Genomic DNA, 15,277 nt, shown 5'->3' with positions numbered 1-15,277 from the left:
GGTCGTAGCGGAGGTTTAAGGCTATGTTCACACTACGTATATGTCCGGCCGTAGTTCGTACGCGGCCGAAACTACGGCCGTGTGAAAAATAGACATGCGGGCGAATTGCGAACATACTGGCGAACCGCGAACATACGCCCGTAGTATAGCTATGCTACCTAGCTTGTTTCGAAGCGATCTGAAGCAGGTCATTTACTTGGAAATCTTCGCCCAGCCCAGTAAACCACACAGAACCTTATAATATAAAAATCAAGTTCGATTTGGCTGAAAAAAAGTATTCCGCATTGAAATCCACAGCCGTGAGTTGGAACAGTTCCGGCCACAAACAATGGTCTTTTTCACGGCGCCGTAAACGATCCGTCCGTAGTCTCATATGTAGTGTGCATTGTGCGGCCGTATACGCATCAAACTCAAAACTACGGGCGTATATTCGCGGTTTGCACTACGGCCGGAAATATACGTAGTGTGAACATACCCTAATGGTGGAAAATCTCTATGTAGATGACACGCTTATTTATCTGGCAGATACCACTGAATCACTATCCGCTCTCCTGTCCCTCATTTTCAGGACTGCGGGTGAATTGGGCCAAATCCGTATTTTTTTGCAGAAATCAATAGTACAGGCGATTTTAAGAAACTTTGTAATTGGGTTTATTCGCCGAAAAAAGCATTTTCATCATGAAAAAGCAGTTTGACGCTCTCCCCCCTTTCTTCATGGTTTTTTATGGATAGGGGAGGGGTGGAGGGAGATGAGGCACCAAAACAGGACAACAAAGAGTTAATTTACAGCTACATCACCAGGCTCTCTCCTCTGACAGTCAGCACTGACCTCTGAGTACCAGCTTTCACACAGGTTCCACTGTGTAATCCTTTGTTCTCTGCTGCCGACTAATCTCCTCCCTCCTCCCCTTCACCTCTCCATAGAACAGACAGGGCCCGACTTATGTAAACAAAATGTGATTTCCTGATAATGAGCAGTGGATGGGGGAGGGGGGACCTGGGGAAAGTCTTTTTGAATGCAGATAATGGCATATTTGGCATATTTCTGGAAGGAGCAACAGTCAGTTATAAGGCAGTCGGGGAGGAGCAAAATGGAGTTATAAGGAACCCAGGGAGGAGTAGCACAGTGCGGCAGTCAGTTATACGGCGGCTGGGGAGGAGCAGCATGGAGTGGCAGTCAGTTTCAAGGCATCTGAGGGAAGAGCGGCCTGGAGCGGCAGTCAGTTATGAGGCAACTGGGGAGGAGCAGCATGGAGTTATAAATTAGTGGGGGAGGAGTGGCAGTCAGCTATAAGGCAGCCGGGGAGAAGCAGCAGCCAGTTATAAGGCAGAGAAAATGAATGACTTTGTTCCCTTATTACTGTAAATTCGCTCATCTCAACACCATGCAAGAGACCGATATCACCCCCACAGCGACTAAATATTATCACCGCCACACTAAGTATTATCACCCCCACAGCGACTAAATATTATCACCGCACTTTTACTGTATAAAACCAAGCAGCATTACCCCCACAGATACCAGAGTCTGGTGGTGATTACAGTGCAGTTACATCCAGTGACGTCTCTTCTGATGAAAACTGTTTACTTTCCCTTACCTTCTCCTCTCGGCTCGGACCGCCATGATGACCTTATATCCAGATGAGATGGAGGGAGAGGAGACTAAGTTTTAGAAGAAACATTTTATTAACAATTGGTGAGAAGTTTGGAGCTGCGATATATGATATCTGTATTACCGCCAAATCTCCTCTATACATGGGGAATACATAGCTGTGGTATCTGGCTTCCATCTGCTTTCTGGGTAAAAGACACCTGACTGATCACTGAGCGATCTGACTTGGCTTCTCCCCTGAGTGACTGTTTTGATGTTCAATAAGTTTTTTTTTCCGCATGAAACATTTCCCACATTTATCACATGCATATGTTTTTTCTCCTGTGTGAGTTCTTTGATGTGAATCACGCTGTGATTTGACAGTAAAACATTTCCCACATTCTGAACGTGGAAATGGTTTCTCCCCTGTATGAATTCTTAGATGTTAAACAAGATCTGACTTATAAGTTAAACATTTCCCACATTCTAAACATGAAAACGGCTTCTCCCCTGTGTGAATTTTTTTCTGTTTAATAACCTGTGATCTTTCAGTAAAACATTTTCCACATTCTGAACATGAAAAAGGCTTTATCCCTGTGTGAATTCTTTGATGGTTAACAAGACTTGATTTCAAAATAAAACATTTCTCACATTCTGAACATAAAAAAGGATTTTCCCCTGTGTGAATTCTTAGATGTTTAACAAAATCTGACTCGTATGTAAAACATTTCCCACATTCTAAATAGGAAAATTTGCTTATCTCCTGTATGAGTTTTTTGATGATTATCAAGACCTGATTTACGAGCATAACATTTTCCACATTCTGAAAATTTCTTCTCTCCTGTATGAGTTCTTTGATGTTTAACAAGATATGATTTCTATATAAAACATTTCTCCCATTCTGAACATGAAAACGGTCTCTCCCCTGTGTGAATTCTTTGATGTATAACAACTACTTTTTTCTGAGTAAAACATTTTCCATATTCTGAACAAGAAAATGGCTTCTCTCTATGAGCTCTTTCATGTATAGTGAACTGTGATTTGTAAGCAAAACATTTTCCACATTCTGAACATGAAAATGTCTTTTCGCCTGTGTGAATTCTGTTGTGTGTAAAAAGACCTGATTTGCGAGTAAAATATTTCCCACATTCTGAACATGAAAATGGCTTCTCCTTATTTTGATGAATAATCTGTGATGAATCAGAATACAGATCAGATGACAGATCGTTGCTGGGAACAGCTGAGGGTAAAACTGGGTTAATAGAACATTTTCCATATGTATGATCATGTACTTTATAACCTAAATATATCTGATTTCCCTCTGATCTCCGGGTACAGTCACCTGACAATATAGAAGAGAAGATTTCTGAGTAATAACCTTACAGATGTTTCATATATTAATGTTCTCTAGTGCAGCATCTTGTCCAGAATGTGACATCGTTGAACCCTCCGGTCCTCCTCCATCGTGGAACCCTCCCGTCCTCCTCCATCGTGGAACCCTCCCGTCCTCCTCCATCGTGGAGCCCTCCCATCCTCCCCCATCGTGGAGCCCTCCCATCCTCCCCCATCGTGGAGCCCTCCCGTCCTCCTCCATCGTGGAACCCTCCCGTCCTCCTCCATCGTGGAACCCTCCCGTCCTCCTCCATCGTGGAACCCTCCCGTCCTCCTCCATCGTGGAACTTTCCCGTCCTCTTCCATCGTGGAACCCTCCTGTCATCGTAACCAACACATAGTGCTATTGCAGTATAGCAGAGGTCAGCCTGTATTCCTGGCCTAGGGTGGAACCTGATTATTGGATTAGTGCTGTATAATGTAATATATGTTTATTGTGATGGTTTATGTGATATCAGTGTAACTGGCAGAGAGAGGATGGGTTACACACTGTCACACACCTAGATGTCAGGCAGCAGCACCACCAGCAGTCTCACAGAGGAGAAGGGTAAAGCTAAGTTAGTGTACTCCATATGAAATCTCAGGTGTGACAGGAAACCCATGAGTATGATGTGAGCTGTGAGAAGAAGAGTATCATATGGGGGCACAGCCAGAGAGGTGACAGGAGAGGAGGGCACAGCCGGAGAGGTAAAGGGAGAGGAGGGCACAGCCGGAGGGGTGAAGGGAGAGGAGGGCACAGCCGGAGAGGTGACAGCAGAGGGGGGCACAGCCGGAGAGGTGAAGGGAGAGGAGGGCACAGCCGGAGAGGTGACAGGAGAGGGGGGCACAGCCGGAGAGGTGAAGGGAGAGGAGGGCACAGCCGGAGAGGTGACAGGAGAGGGGGCACAGCCGGAGAGGTGACAGGAGAGGGGGGCACAGCCGGAGGGGTGACGGGAGAGGAGGACACAGCCGGAGAGGTGACAGGAGAGGGGGGCACAGCCGAAGGGGTGACGGGAGAGGAGGGCACAGCCGGAGAGGTGACGGGAGAGGAGAGCACAGCCGGAGAGGTGACGGGAGAGGGGGGCACAGCCGGAGAAGTGATGGGAGAGGGGGACACAGCCGGAGGGATGATGAGAGAGGGGGGCATAGTTGGAGGGGTGACAGTAGAGGGGGACACAGTCGAAGGGGTGACAAGAGAGGGAGGCACAGCCGGAGGGGTGACGGGAGAGGGGAACACAGCTGGAGGGGTGACGGGAGAGGGGAGCACAGCTGGAGGGGTGACGGAATGGGGGGGGGGCACAGAGAAGCAGCAGCCAGTTATAAGGCGGTCGGGGAGGAGCAGTAGTCGATTATAAGGCAGTCGGGGAGGAGCAGCATTCAGTTATAAGGCGGCCGGGAGGAGCGGCAGTCAGTTATAAGGCAGCTGGGGAGGAGTGGCAGTCAGTTATAAGGTAGCAGAGAAGGAGCAGCATGGAGTTATGAGGCAGTCGAGGAGGAGCGGCAGTCAGTTATAAAGCAGCTGGGGAGGAGTTGCAGTCAGTTATAAGGCAGCCGGGGAGGAGAAGCATAGAGTTATAAGGCAGCCTGGGAGGAGTGGCAGTCAGTTATAAGGCAGCCGGGGAGGAGTGAATTGCAAATAAAATGAATCACTTTGTTTCCTTATTACTGTAAATTTGCTAATCTCTAATTAACACCATGCAAGAGACCGATATCACCGCCACAGCGACTAAATATTATCACCGCCACAGCGACTAAATGTTATCACCGCCACCACAGCCACTAAATATTATCACTGCACTTTTAGGCCTTATTCACACGTTCAGTAGTATTTTCTAGTCCTGAAACAACCCGCTAAAAATTACGGATTGGACATCCGTATTACATCTGTATTTCCGTAAATCTGTTTTTACTACTGACTGCTTTATACAAGTTATTAAAGTTGAGTAGTTTACAACCCGTAAACAACTGATTTCAATGAGAGGATCCGTAAATAAATCTGGGTCCGCACTAGGATATGTCCTTTTTTTTCGGCATTGATTTTCATCCGTTTCATCTACTGATAGCTGATAGCCCAATAGACATCAATGTGCACTAACTCAGATACGGAAATACAGAATCCGTAAATTACGGGACGTGTGAATAAGGCCTTACTGTATAAAACCCAATATAACAAGACCAATCTTACCAACAACAGTATACAATGCCGCATGATATCGCCACACTCTGACTCGGACCGCCACGATAACCTTATATCCACATGAGATGGAGGGAGAGGAGACTAAGGTTTAGAAGAAACATTTTATTACCAATTGGTGAGAAGTTTGGAGCTGCGGTATATGATATCTGTATTACCGCCAAATCTCCTCTGTACATGGGGAATACATAGCTGTGGTATCCGGCTTCTATCTGCTTTCTGGAGAACAGACGGGTGACTGATCATTCAGCGATTTGACTTGGCTTCTCCCGTGAGTGAGTCTTTTGATGTTTTAGAAGTTTATCGTTACGTGCAAAACATTTCCCACATTTATCACAAGAAAATGGCTTCTCTCCTGTGTGGATTCTTTGATGTCTATGGAGATGTGATTTCTGAGTAAAACATTTTCCACATTCTGAACATAAAAATGTTTTTTTCTCTGTGTGAATTCTCTGATGTTTATCATGAGATGATTTCTTAGTAAAACATTGCCCACGTTCTAAACATGAAAGTGGCTTCTCCTCTGAGTGAATGTTTTGATGTTCAATAAGTTTATTTTTCCGCATGAAACATTTCCCACATTTATCACATGAATATGGTTTCTCTCCTGTGTGGGTTCTTTGATGTGCAGTGAGAAGTCCCTTGACAGTGAAACATTTCCCACATTTATCACATGAATATGGTTTCTCTCCTGTGTGAGTTCTTTGATGTGTATCGCGTTGTGATTTGACAGTAAAACATTTTCCACATTCTGAACAAGGAAATGGTTTCTCCCCTGTATGAATTCTTAAATGTTTAACAAGATCTGACTTATACGTAAAACATTTCCCACATTCTAAACATGAATAAGGCTTCTCCCCTGTGTGAATTTTTTTATGTTTAATAACCTGTGATCTTTCAGTAAAACATTTCCCACATTCTGAACATGAAAAAGGCTTTTCCCCTGTGTGAATTCTTTGATGGTTAACAAGACCTGATTTCAGAGTAAAACATTTCTCACATTCTGAACATGAAAATGGTTTCTTTTCTGTGTGAACTCTTAGATGTTTACAAAGATCTGACTCATATGTAAAACATTTCCCACATTCTAGACAAAAAAATCGCTTCTCCCCTGTGTGAATTTTTAGATGTTTAACAAAAACTGACTCATATGTAAAACATTTTCCACATTCTAGACAGGAAAATTGCTTCTCTCCTGTGTGAGTTTTTTGATGTTTAACAAGAACTGATTTACGGGCATAACATTTTCCACATTCTGAACACAAAAATTTCTCTCCTGTATGAGTTGTTTGATGTTTAACAAGATCTGATTTCTGAATAAAACCTTTTCCACATTCTGGACAAGAAAACGGCTTCTCTCCTGTGTGAGTTCTTTGATGTTTAACAAGATCTGATTTCTGAATAAAACATTTCTCACATTCTGAACATGAAAACGGCCGCTCCCCTGTGTGAATTTTTTGATGTGTAACAAAAACTTTTTTCTGAGTAAAACATTTTCCACATTCTGAACAAGAAAATGGCTTCTCTCTATGAGCTCTTTCATGTATAGTGAACTGTGATTTATAAGCAAAACACTTTCCACATTCTGAACATGAAAATGGCTTTTCTCCTGTGTGAATTCTGATATGTGCAACAAGAGCTGATTTGGAAGTAAAACCTTTCCCACATTCTGAACATGAAAATGGCTTCTCTCCTGTGTGACTTATTTGATGTCTAACAAGAGCTGATTTGCAAGTAAAACATTTCTCACATTCTAAACATGAAAAAGGCTTCTCCCCTGTGTGAATTCTTAGATGTTTAACAAAATCTGACTCATTTGTAAAACATTTCCCACATTCTAGACAGGAAAATTGCTTATCTCCTGTGTGAATTTTTTGATGATTATCAAGACCTGATTTCTGAATAAAACCTTTTCCACATTCTGGACATGAAAAAGGCCTCTCTCCTGTGTGAGTTCTTTGATGTTTAACAAGATCTGATTTCTGAATAAAACATTTTCCACATTCTGGACATGAAAAAGGCCTCTCTCCTGTGTGAGTTCTTTGATGTTTAACAAGATCTGATTTCTGAATAAAACTTTTCTCACATTCTGAACATGAAAACGGTCTTTCCCCTGTGTGAATTCTTTGATGTATAACAAAAACTTTTTTCTGAGTAAAACATTTTCCACATTCTGAACAAGAAAATGGCTTTTCTCCTGTGTGAATTCTGTTATGTGTAAAAAGATCTGATTTGCGAGTAAAACTTTTCCCACATTCTGAACATGAAAATGACTTCTCCCCTGTGTGAATTGTTTGATGTCTGACAAGATCTGATTTGGAAGTAAAACCTTTCCCACATTTTGAACACGAAAATGGCCTTTCTCCTGTGTGACTTATTTGATGTCTAACAAGAGCTGATTTGCAAGTAAAACATTTTCCACATTTTGAACATGAAAATGGCTTTTCCCCTGTGTGAACTGTTTGATGTCTAACAAGATCTGATTTGCAAGTAAAACCTTTCCCACATTCTAAACATGAAAATGGCTTCTCCTTATTTTGATTAATAGTCTGTGATGAATCAGAATACAGATCAGATGACAGATCGTTGCTGGGAACGGCTGAGGGTAGATCTGGGGTAATAGAACATTTTCCATTTGTATGATCATGTACTTTATAACCTAAATATATCGGATTTCCCTCTGATCTCCGGGTACAGTCACCTGACAATAGAGAAGAGAGAGTTTTTGAGTAATAACCTTAAAAATGTTTCATATATTAAAGAAGCAGTTCACAAAAAAGTTTTTGGGCCCCCCGGTAGCCGCTGGCATGTAAACTCACGTACGCTGATCGATGTCCCGCGGCGCAGCTCCGTTCCCGTCCCACGGAGCCGTTCAAATCCGGTGCGCGCTCACATCTGCCGGCGCTGTGACTCCTCTTCTCTGCCTTGTAAATTAAACGCCGGAAGTCACGCACTTCCATAGAGAATGCATGGAAGCGAGTGACTTCCGGCGTTCAATTTACAAGGCAGAGAAGAGGAGTCACAGCGCTGGCAGATGTGAGCGCGCACCGGATTTGAACGGCTCCGCGGGACGGGAACGGAGCCGCGCAGCGGGACATCGATCAGCTTACGTGAGTATACATGCCAGCGGCTACCGGGGGGGGCAAAAATTATTTTTTGTGAACTGCTTCTTTAAGGTATTGCAGTATAGCAGAGGTCAGCCTGTATTCCGGGCCTAGGATGGAACCTGATTATTGGATTAGTGCTGTATAATGTAATATATGTTTATTGTGATGGTTTATGTGATATCAGTGTAACTGGCAGAGAGAGGATGGGTTACACACTGTCACACAACTAGATGTCAGGCAGCAGCACCACCAGCAGTCTCACATGAAAACTACATTAGTTAGTGGGGAAGGGTAAATAATGGTATATGAAAGCTCAGAATGATGTGAGCTGTGAGAAGAAGAGTATCATATGGGGGCACAGCCGGAGAGGTGACAGGAGAGGGGGGAACAGCCGGAGAGGTGACAGGAGAGGGGGCACAGCAGGAGAGGTGACAGGAGAGGGGGGCACAGCTGGAGTGGTGACAGGGAGAGGGGGCACAGCCGGAGAGGTGACAGGAGAGGGGGGCACAGCCGGAGTGGTGACAGGAGGGGGGGGGGCACAGCCGGAGAGGTGACGGGAGAGGGGGCAAAGCTGGAGAGGTGACGGGAGAGCAGGGCACAGCCAGAGAGGTGACAGGAGAGGGGGGCACAGCTGGAGAGGTGACAGGAGAGGGGGGCACAGCCGGAGAGGTGACAGGAGAGGGGGGCACAGCCGGAGAGGTGACGGGAGAGCAGGGCACAGCGGGAGAGGTGATGGGAGAGGGGGGCACAGCCGGAGAGGTGACTTGAGAGGAGGGCACAGCCGGAGAGGTGACGGGAGAGGGAGGCACAGCCGGAGAGGGGGCACAGCCGGAGAGGTGACAGGAGAGGGGGGTACAGCCGGAGAGGTGACAGGAGAGGAGAGCACAGCCGTAGAGGTGACAGGAGAGGGGGGACACAGCCGTAGAGGTGACAGGAGAGGGGGGCACAGCCGTAGAGGTGAAGGGAGAGGAGAGCACAGTCGTAGAGGTGACAGGAGAGGGGGGCACAGCCGTAGAGGTGACAGGAGGGGGGGCACAGCCGGAGAAGTGACAGGAGGGGGACACAGCCGGAGAGGTGAAGGGAGAGGAGGGCACAGCCGGAGAGGTGACAGGAGGGGGACACAGCCGGAGGGCTGACAGGAGAGGAGGGCACAGCCGGAAAGGTGACGGGAAAGGGGGGCACAGCCGAAGAGGTGACGAAAAAGGGGGGCACAGCCAGAGGGGTGAGGGGAACAATCAGAGGGAGCCCAGTGTGTGGTAGATCCGTCAGACAGGGAGACTGACACTGTAAAGACAAAGTATAACTTTCTCAAGGAATTTTTGGAAGGACAGTTGGATATACTTCTATTTACCCCTTAATGTCACAGACAATTATTGTTTTTGCACTTTTGGAAGGAAAAAAAATATGTTTGTTTTATTTAAATATAAATAAATCCATTCCATATTAATCCCCCCCCTCCAAATAAAAAAATCTGAATAAAAAAATAACAAAATATACGTGGAATTATTAAATTATGACATTCCTCATCTGCGCAAAAACCTGCAAAGCTGCTGATTACTGATCATATCCCAGAAAAGACTGTATAAAAAATGCTGAAAAAGTAAAGTGTGATACAGATCGTGGAGTTAAAAATTCCAGTACACGGCTCTATAGACCGAAAAATAAAACATTATAGGGGTCAAAATCCAGAATTTTCTACACGGGAATTTCTTACAAATGTTTTCATGTTTTAAAAAGTAGTAAAATAAAATAAAAATCATATAAATTGGGAATTGCTGACTCGTACTGACGTGGGGAACATAGATAAGACGTCAGTTTAACCGCATGGGGAAATGCACAAACATTAAAAACGCCTGAAATATGAAGGAAAAAAAAAATGAAAAGTGTGTGTTATCTCCTATAATGGTGTCACTGTATGGGGGGAGTATACAACAGAGAAGACTGACAGGACACAGAGCTTATAATATTCCACCTGGGCGCTTACCTGTAGTGATGTCCTCCTTATACTGCTCATCACTGCTGTCATCTGTCTCTTCTTCTTTTATTCTTATGTCTGTAGCATTAATTGGGTTCAGATCCTTCACTGTGGTGATGTCCTCCTTATACTGCTCATCACTGCTGTCATCTGTCTCTTCCTCCTCTTGTTTTACCCTTATGTCTATAGCATAAGAATAGTTCAGATTCTCCTCTGTAAGAATGTTCTCCACACACTGCTCATCACCGCTCACATCTGCTTCTTCTTCTTCTTCTTTTACCGTTATGTCTTTAGCATTAATTGAGTTCAGCTCGTTCCCTGTAGTGATGTCCTCCTTATACTGCTCATCACTGCTGTCACCTGTCTCCTCTCTAACTATTATGTCTGTAGCATCAATATGGTCCAGATCTTCCCCCTGATTCATAAGACGTGAGAGAAATATTGTAAAAGTCATCAGACAGGAGGAGAAGTCAGGTGGGATGTACAGATCATAGGGAACATCTCCATCTACCTGATCCTGATCCTGATCCTGTGGGAGAAGAGGACGGGGACATCTCTCTGGTGCTGTTCTCTTACTGGATCTGACTGGAGGGAACACATACAGAGACTGAATTCATTCTTTCCATCCAGATAATACAGAGAGGAGGTGTGTATATAGTCCTGTCTATTACCTGCTGATGGGAGGGGCTGCTGATCCTCCAGCATCACATCCTTGTACTGATCCTTGTGTCCTTCTACATACTCCCACTCCTCCATGGAGAAATAGACCGCCACGTCCTGACACCTTATAGGAACCTGACACACACAATGGTCACACAGTCATCCCCCCCACCCCTCCAGTGGTGTTACTGTATAATGTCCCAGCATTCCCTGCAGCCACAGTCTCACCTCTCCACTCAGCAGCTCCACCATCTTGTTGGTGACTTCTAGGATCTTCTCTTCCTCCATTTCCTCATGTATCAGGGGCCCCGGGATTGGGCTCAGGGTTCTTCCCCATCCTTCACACCCAGGGGCCCCACAGCGCCCACTAGAGGACTTCTTCACTACTATGTAATCCTGTGTATGGAGAGACACATTACTATCACTCCATCCATTCCCAGAATCCCTCACCTCTCCAGTCCTATCCATCTGTTATTCCATAGATAAGAATGATGTCATGATGACATCACTCCCAGAATCCCTCACCTCTCCAGTCCTATCCATCTGTTATTCCATAGATAAGAATGATGTCAAGATGACATCACTCCCAGAATCCCTCACCTCTCCAGTCCTATCCATCTGTTATTCCATAGATAAGAATGATGTCAAGATGACATCACTCCCAGAATCCCTCACCTCTCCAGTCCTATCCATCTGTTATTCCATAGATAAGAATGATGTCATCATGACATCACTCCCAGAATCCCTCACCTCCCCAGTCCTATCCATCTGTTATTCCATAGATAAGAATGATGTCATGATGACATCACTCCCAGAATCCCTCACCTCTCCAGTCCTATCCATCTGTTATTCCATAGATAAGAATGATGTCATGATGACATCACTCCCAGAATCCCTCACCTCCCCAGTCCTATCCATCTGTTATTCCATAGATAAGAATGATGCCATGATGACATCACTCCCAGAATCCCTCACCTCTCCAGTAAGCAGGAAGAGTATGTGTAGGGTGAGGGTTATTATCCTGTCGGCCATCTTGTCTCTGTCTCTCTCCATGGTTGATGGGTCGGTCTCTTATATAGAAGATATCAGCAGAGGATCCTGGAGGGAAGAGGAGGAGACAATGTAATATATCGGGGTCTCCAGTATAATATAACTTTATTGATCGGGCACAGTGAACAGTCACATGATGTCCCAGGAAAGAGAGAAGAAAATGTGAGGAAAGATTCTCATCTCCCCCAACATGATATCATCCAGATGAGAGGAGAGAAGAGGAAACAGCACAGATCGGCCTCCTGGGATCAGCAATGACACAAGGAACAACAACACCTCATACCTAATACCGCCCAGTGCTGAAGGGGTTAATGGTCCTGCTGCCCCCTACACACATATATATATACTGTACCTCCACCTGCAGAGCTGTACAGGAGCCGTGTGCTTCCCCTGTGCTTCCAGGACCTGCCATGATGTCACAGTCATGTGATCAGTCACAGGGAGGAGGAGTCACATGATCAAGGGCTGCTGCTTATTGTGTGCAGGACTAAATAGCAGGGCTGTGTTTGTGTTCGGTCTCCCAGTAGGTTGGTAGATGCCGCAGTGTAACAGATTTTCAGCCCCCCATACATTAAACATAGAGACTACTCTCTTTAAGAAGACCATCCCATCAGATAACCAGTTTACAGTGAGTCTAGAGGTAGTAGAGAAGAGGCCGGTGACTAGAGACCAGTAACCTGACATCTGTAGTAGAGAAGAGGCCGGTGACTAGAGACCAGTTACCTGATGTGTAGTAGAGAAGAGCCCGGTGACTACAGAGCAGTTACCTGACATCTGTAGTAGAGAAGAGGCCGGTGACTAGAGACCAGTTACCTGACATCTGTAGTAGAAAAGAGGGTGGTGACTACAGACCAGTTACCTGACATCTGTAGTAGAGAAGAGGCCGGTGACTAGAGACCAGTTACCTGATGTGTAGTAGAGAAGAGCCCGGTGACTACAGAGCAGTTACCTGACATCTGTAGTAGAGAAGAGCCCGGTGACTACACACCAGTTACCTGACATCTGTAGTAGAAAAGAGGGTGGTGACTACAGACCAGTTACCTGACATCTGTAGTAAAGAAGAGGCTGGTGGCTACAGACCAGTTACCTGACATCTGTAGTAAAGAAGAGGCCGGTGACTACAGACCAGTTACCTGACATCTGTAGTAGGGAAGAGGCCGGTGACTACACATCAGTTACCTGACATCTGTAGTAGAGATGAGGCCGGTGACTACAGACCAGTTACCTGACATCTGTAGTAGAGAAGAGGTCGGTGACTACAGACCAATTATCTGACATCTGTAGTAGAGAAGAGGTCGGTGACTACACACCAATTACCTGACATCTGTAGCAGAGAAGAGGCCGGTGACTACACACCAGTTACCTGACATCTGTAGTAGAGTAGAGGCCGGTGACTACACACAAGTTACCTGACATCTGTAGTAGAGAAGAGGCCGGTGACTACACACCAGTTAGCTGACATCTGTAGTAGAGAAGAGGCCGGTGGGGGTGTGATTTTACCTTTTTATACTGTACCTGTATGACTATATATATATATATATATATATATATATATATATATATATATATATATACACAGGCCTTTGAATTAGAAGCATCAGCACATAAAAGTATAGACTTCTTGATAGGGTTACTTTTATGAGTTTTAATGTCTGGGAAATTCCTTTACCTTGAGACTTCTGATACATGGAGACAATAAGGAATTTTCTAATGATGAACTATGTCTCACAAGTCCTTATCAGTTTCAAGGACATTGTCTGAGCGAACCGGACTGTTTGTTACATTTGGGCCCTGGGAATCATCCTTTATTATCAGTGCACAGAATGTATTGTTCTAATTTTTTCACACGTTATACCACCTGACTGCGCAGTACAGGAAGCAGTTGACCATCTATGAATTTGGCCTATCAGAGTGTGACATGTATGTGTTTTGTGACTTAGGACCCCGCCTGTGTTGAATTTCTACATACGTTATGTGAATACACTACGCATGTGTAGTACCGCCCCATATTCTGACTATAAAATGTGATTACCATAATAAAACTTGGGCCATTTATCCCGGCTTATAATCATGATACATTGTCTTATCTGTGTCCGTGATTTATAAGTGACGAGTTGGTAATACTGCAGGTTACAGCTCTAGATATATTTAAAAACCATCCATCCTGGGTATTTGACTTTTCTCCATAGAGACGGGTCAACATCTAAATTTAGACTTATCAATTTGGCGCTCGATGGCAGGGACTCAGCCTCTTGCAAACCAGAATGCAGGTGTGACGGGATGTGGTGATTTATCAGTCATCGGACGTGCAGATATAACTGGCCAGGTAAGAAAGACTTTCCTTTCTTACGTACTATCTGTGCCTCAGGGGAGCGGATCTAATCAGATTCCCGTCACAGCTGCGTTCTCTATATGTCTGTAAAGCTGAGTCTATTTGTTAGACAAAGAACTCTGTAACCCAGGAGAGGACAAGGTTAAAGTGCTGCATTGCCGTCGCAGACTGTGGTGTGATTGAGATAAGCTGTTGCTGTATTTATGCTGAATTAAGGAAAGGGATTGCCGAACATGATCACTTCTGCGTCCTTACGGGGAGGCTGTGATTAATACTTAACCCTTGTAATACAGCATGACATCGAGAACAGCTGCAAGGTCACAGACAGCAGGCGCATAACTATTGGAGTGAACGGGTTCCTGATAAGTGATATCTGTCTCGAGCAGCGGAAACAATACTTGTATTGATCCCATTATTTGTGCTTTTACTGTGGTAGAGAGCAGGTCAGAAGATCTGTGACTTACCCCCTTGCCCCCTAGGAGGAATTAGCAACGAGGGACAGTAGGTTGCTGTAGAGCGTCGCTATAGCGTGTCACTGTGACGGCTGGGCCTATAGCGGCTGTGCTTGTCAAGACCTAAGGTTTAGGTTTTAGTCCCCAATACGCTACCTAGGGAATAGCTGAGCAAGGATGAGACAGTTATTCTCTAAAAGAAGGGATCCCCAGTCTCCACAAGAAGTTTATGTGAAGCTGATGTGAAGCTAAGGAAGATAGTCAGTGACGGGCATGAGAAGATGCAGTGTAAGATCTAGAACAGATCTTTAGGAGGTTTGATATGAAGGCAGATGCATGCCTTAGCCCCACCAACCTCTGGCTCTCTGACCAACACCTGGGAAACCCCTCACACTCCTGTGCACACTTATTTTTGCCTTGTGGGTAGGTGACTAGGCCTACATGTAACATGCAGGGCAAATGGGTCCTTGGAATTTCCAGGAACCTTAGGGGTTAATGTAAGTACTATCCCTAAGGGGGAATCGAGGATTAGAGTTCTAAGAGGG

General features: G+C 45.0%; 1 protein-coding gene and 1 long non-coding RNA gene across 2 annotated transcripts in view; both read right to left on the bottom strand.

The window, feature by feature from the left end:
- LOC138786671 (uncharacterized) overlaps positions 1 to 10,662 on the bottom strand; it is a 38,837-nt gene extending 28,175 nt beyond the window's left edge. Inside the window, exons 1-7 of the mRNA XM_069963649.1 lie at positions 10,248 to 10,662; positions 5,401 to 7,857; positions 2,548 to 2,933; positions 2,394 to 2,469; positions 2,075 to 2,329; positions 1,838 to 2,017; positions 1,599 to 1,662 (exon numbers count right to left, since the gene is read on the bottom strand). Coding sequence (XP_069819750.1) covers positions 1,599 to 1,662; positions 1,838 to 2,017; positions 2,075 to 2,329; positions 2,394 to 2,469; positions 2,548 to 2,933; positions 5,401 to 7,857; positions 10,248 to 10,662 — 3,833 coding nt within the window. The remainder of the gene's footprint in view (positions 1 to 1,598; positions 1,663 to 1,837; positions 2,018 to 2,074; positions 2,330 to 2,393; positions 2,470 to 2,547; positions 2,934 to 5,400; positions 7,858 to 10,247) is intronic.
- A 339-nt stretch (positions 10,663 to 11,001) lies between these two features.
- Positions 11,002 to 12,266, bottom strand: LOC138786891 (uncharacterized). The gene is made up of 3 exons (XR_011362245.1): positions 12,232 to 12,266; positions 11,874 to 11,996; positions 11,002 to 11,294 (listed from the first exon to the last, which is right to left on the bottom strand). It is a non-coding gene; the product is annotated as an uncharacterized lncRNA (long non-coding RNA).
- Positions 12,267 to 15,277: the final 3,011 nt, after the last annotated feature.

Source organism: Dendropsophus ebraccatus, chromosome 3 (genome assembly GCF_027789765.1).
Source record: "Dendropsophus ebraccatus isolate aDenEbr1 chromosome 3, aDenEbr1.pat, whole genome shotgun sequence".
NCBI classification, from domain to species: domain Eukaryota; kingdom Metazoa; phylum Chordata; class Amphibia; order Anura; family Hylidae; genus Dendropsophus; species Dendropsophus ebraccatus.
The sequence above is the reverse complement of the archived record's forward strand: the minus strand, read 5'-3'. Positions and strand labels throughout refer to the sequence as shown.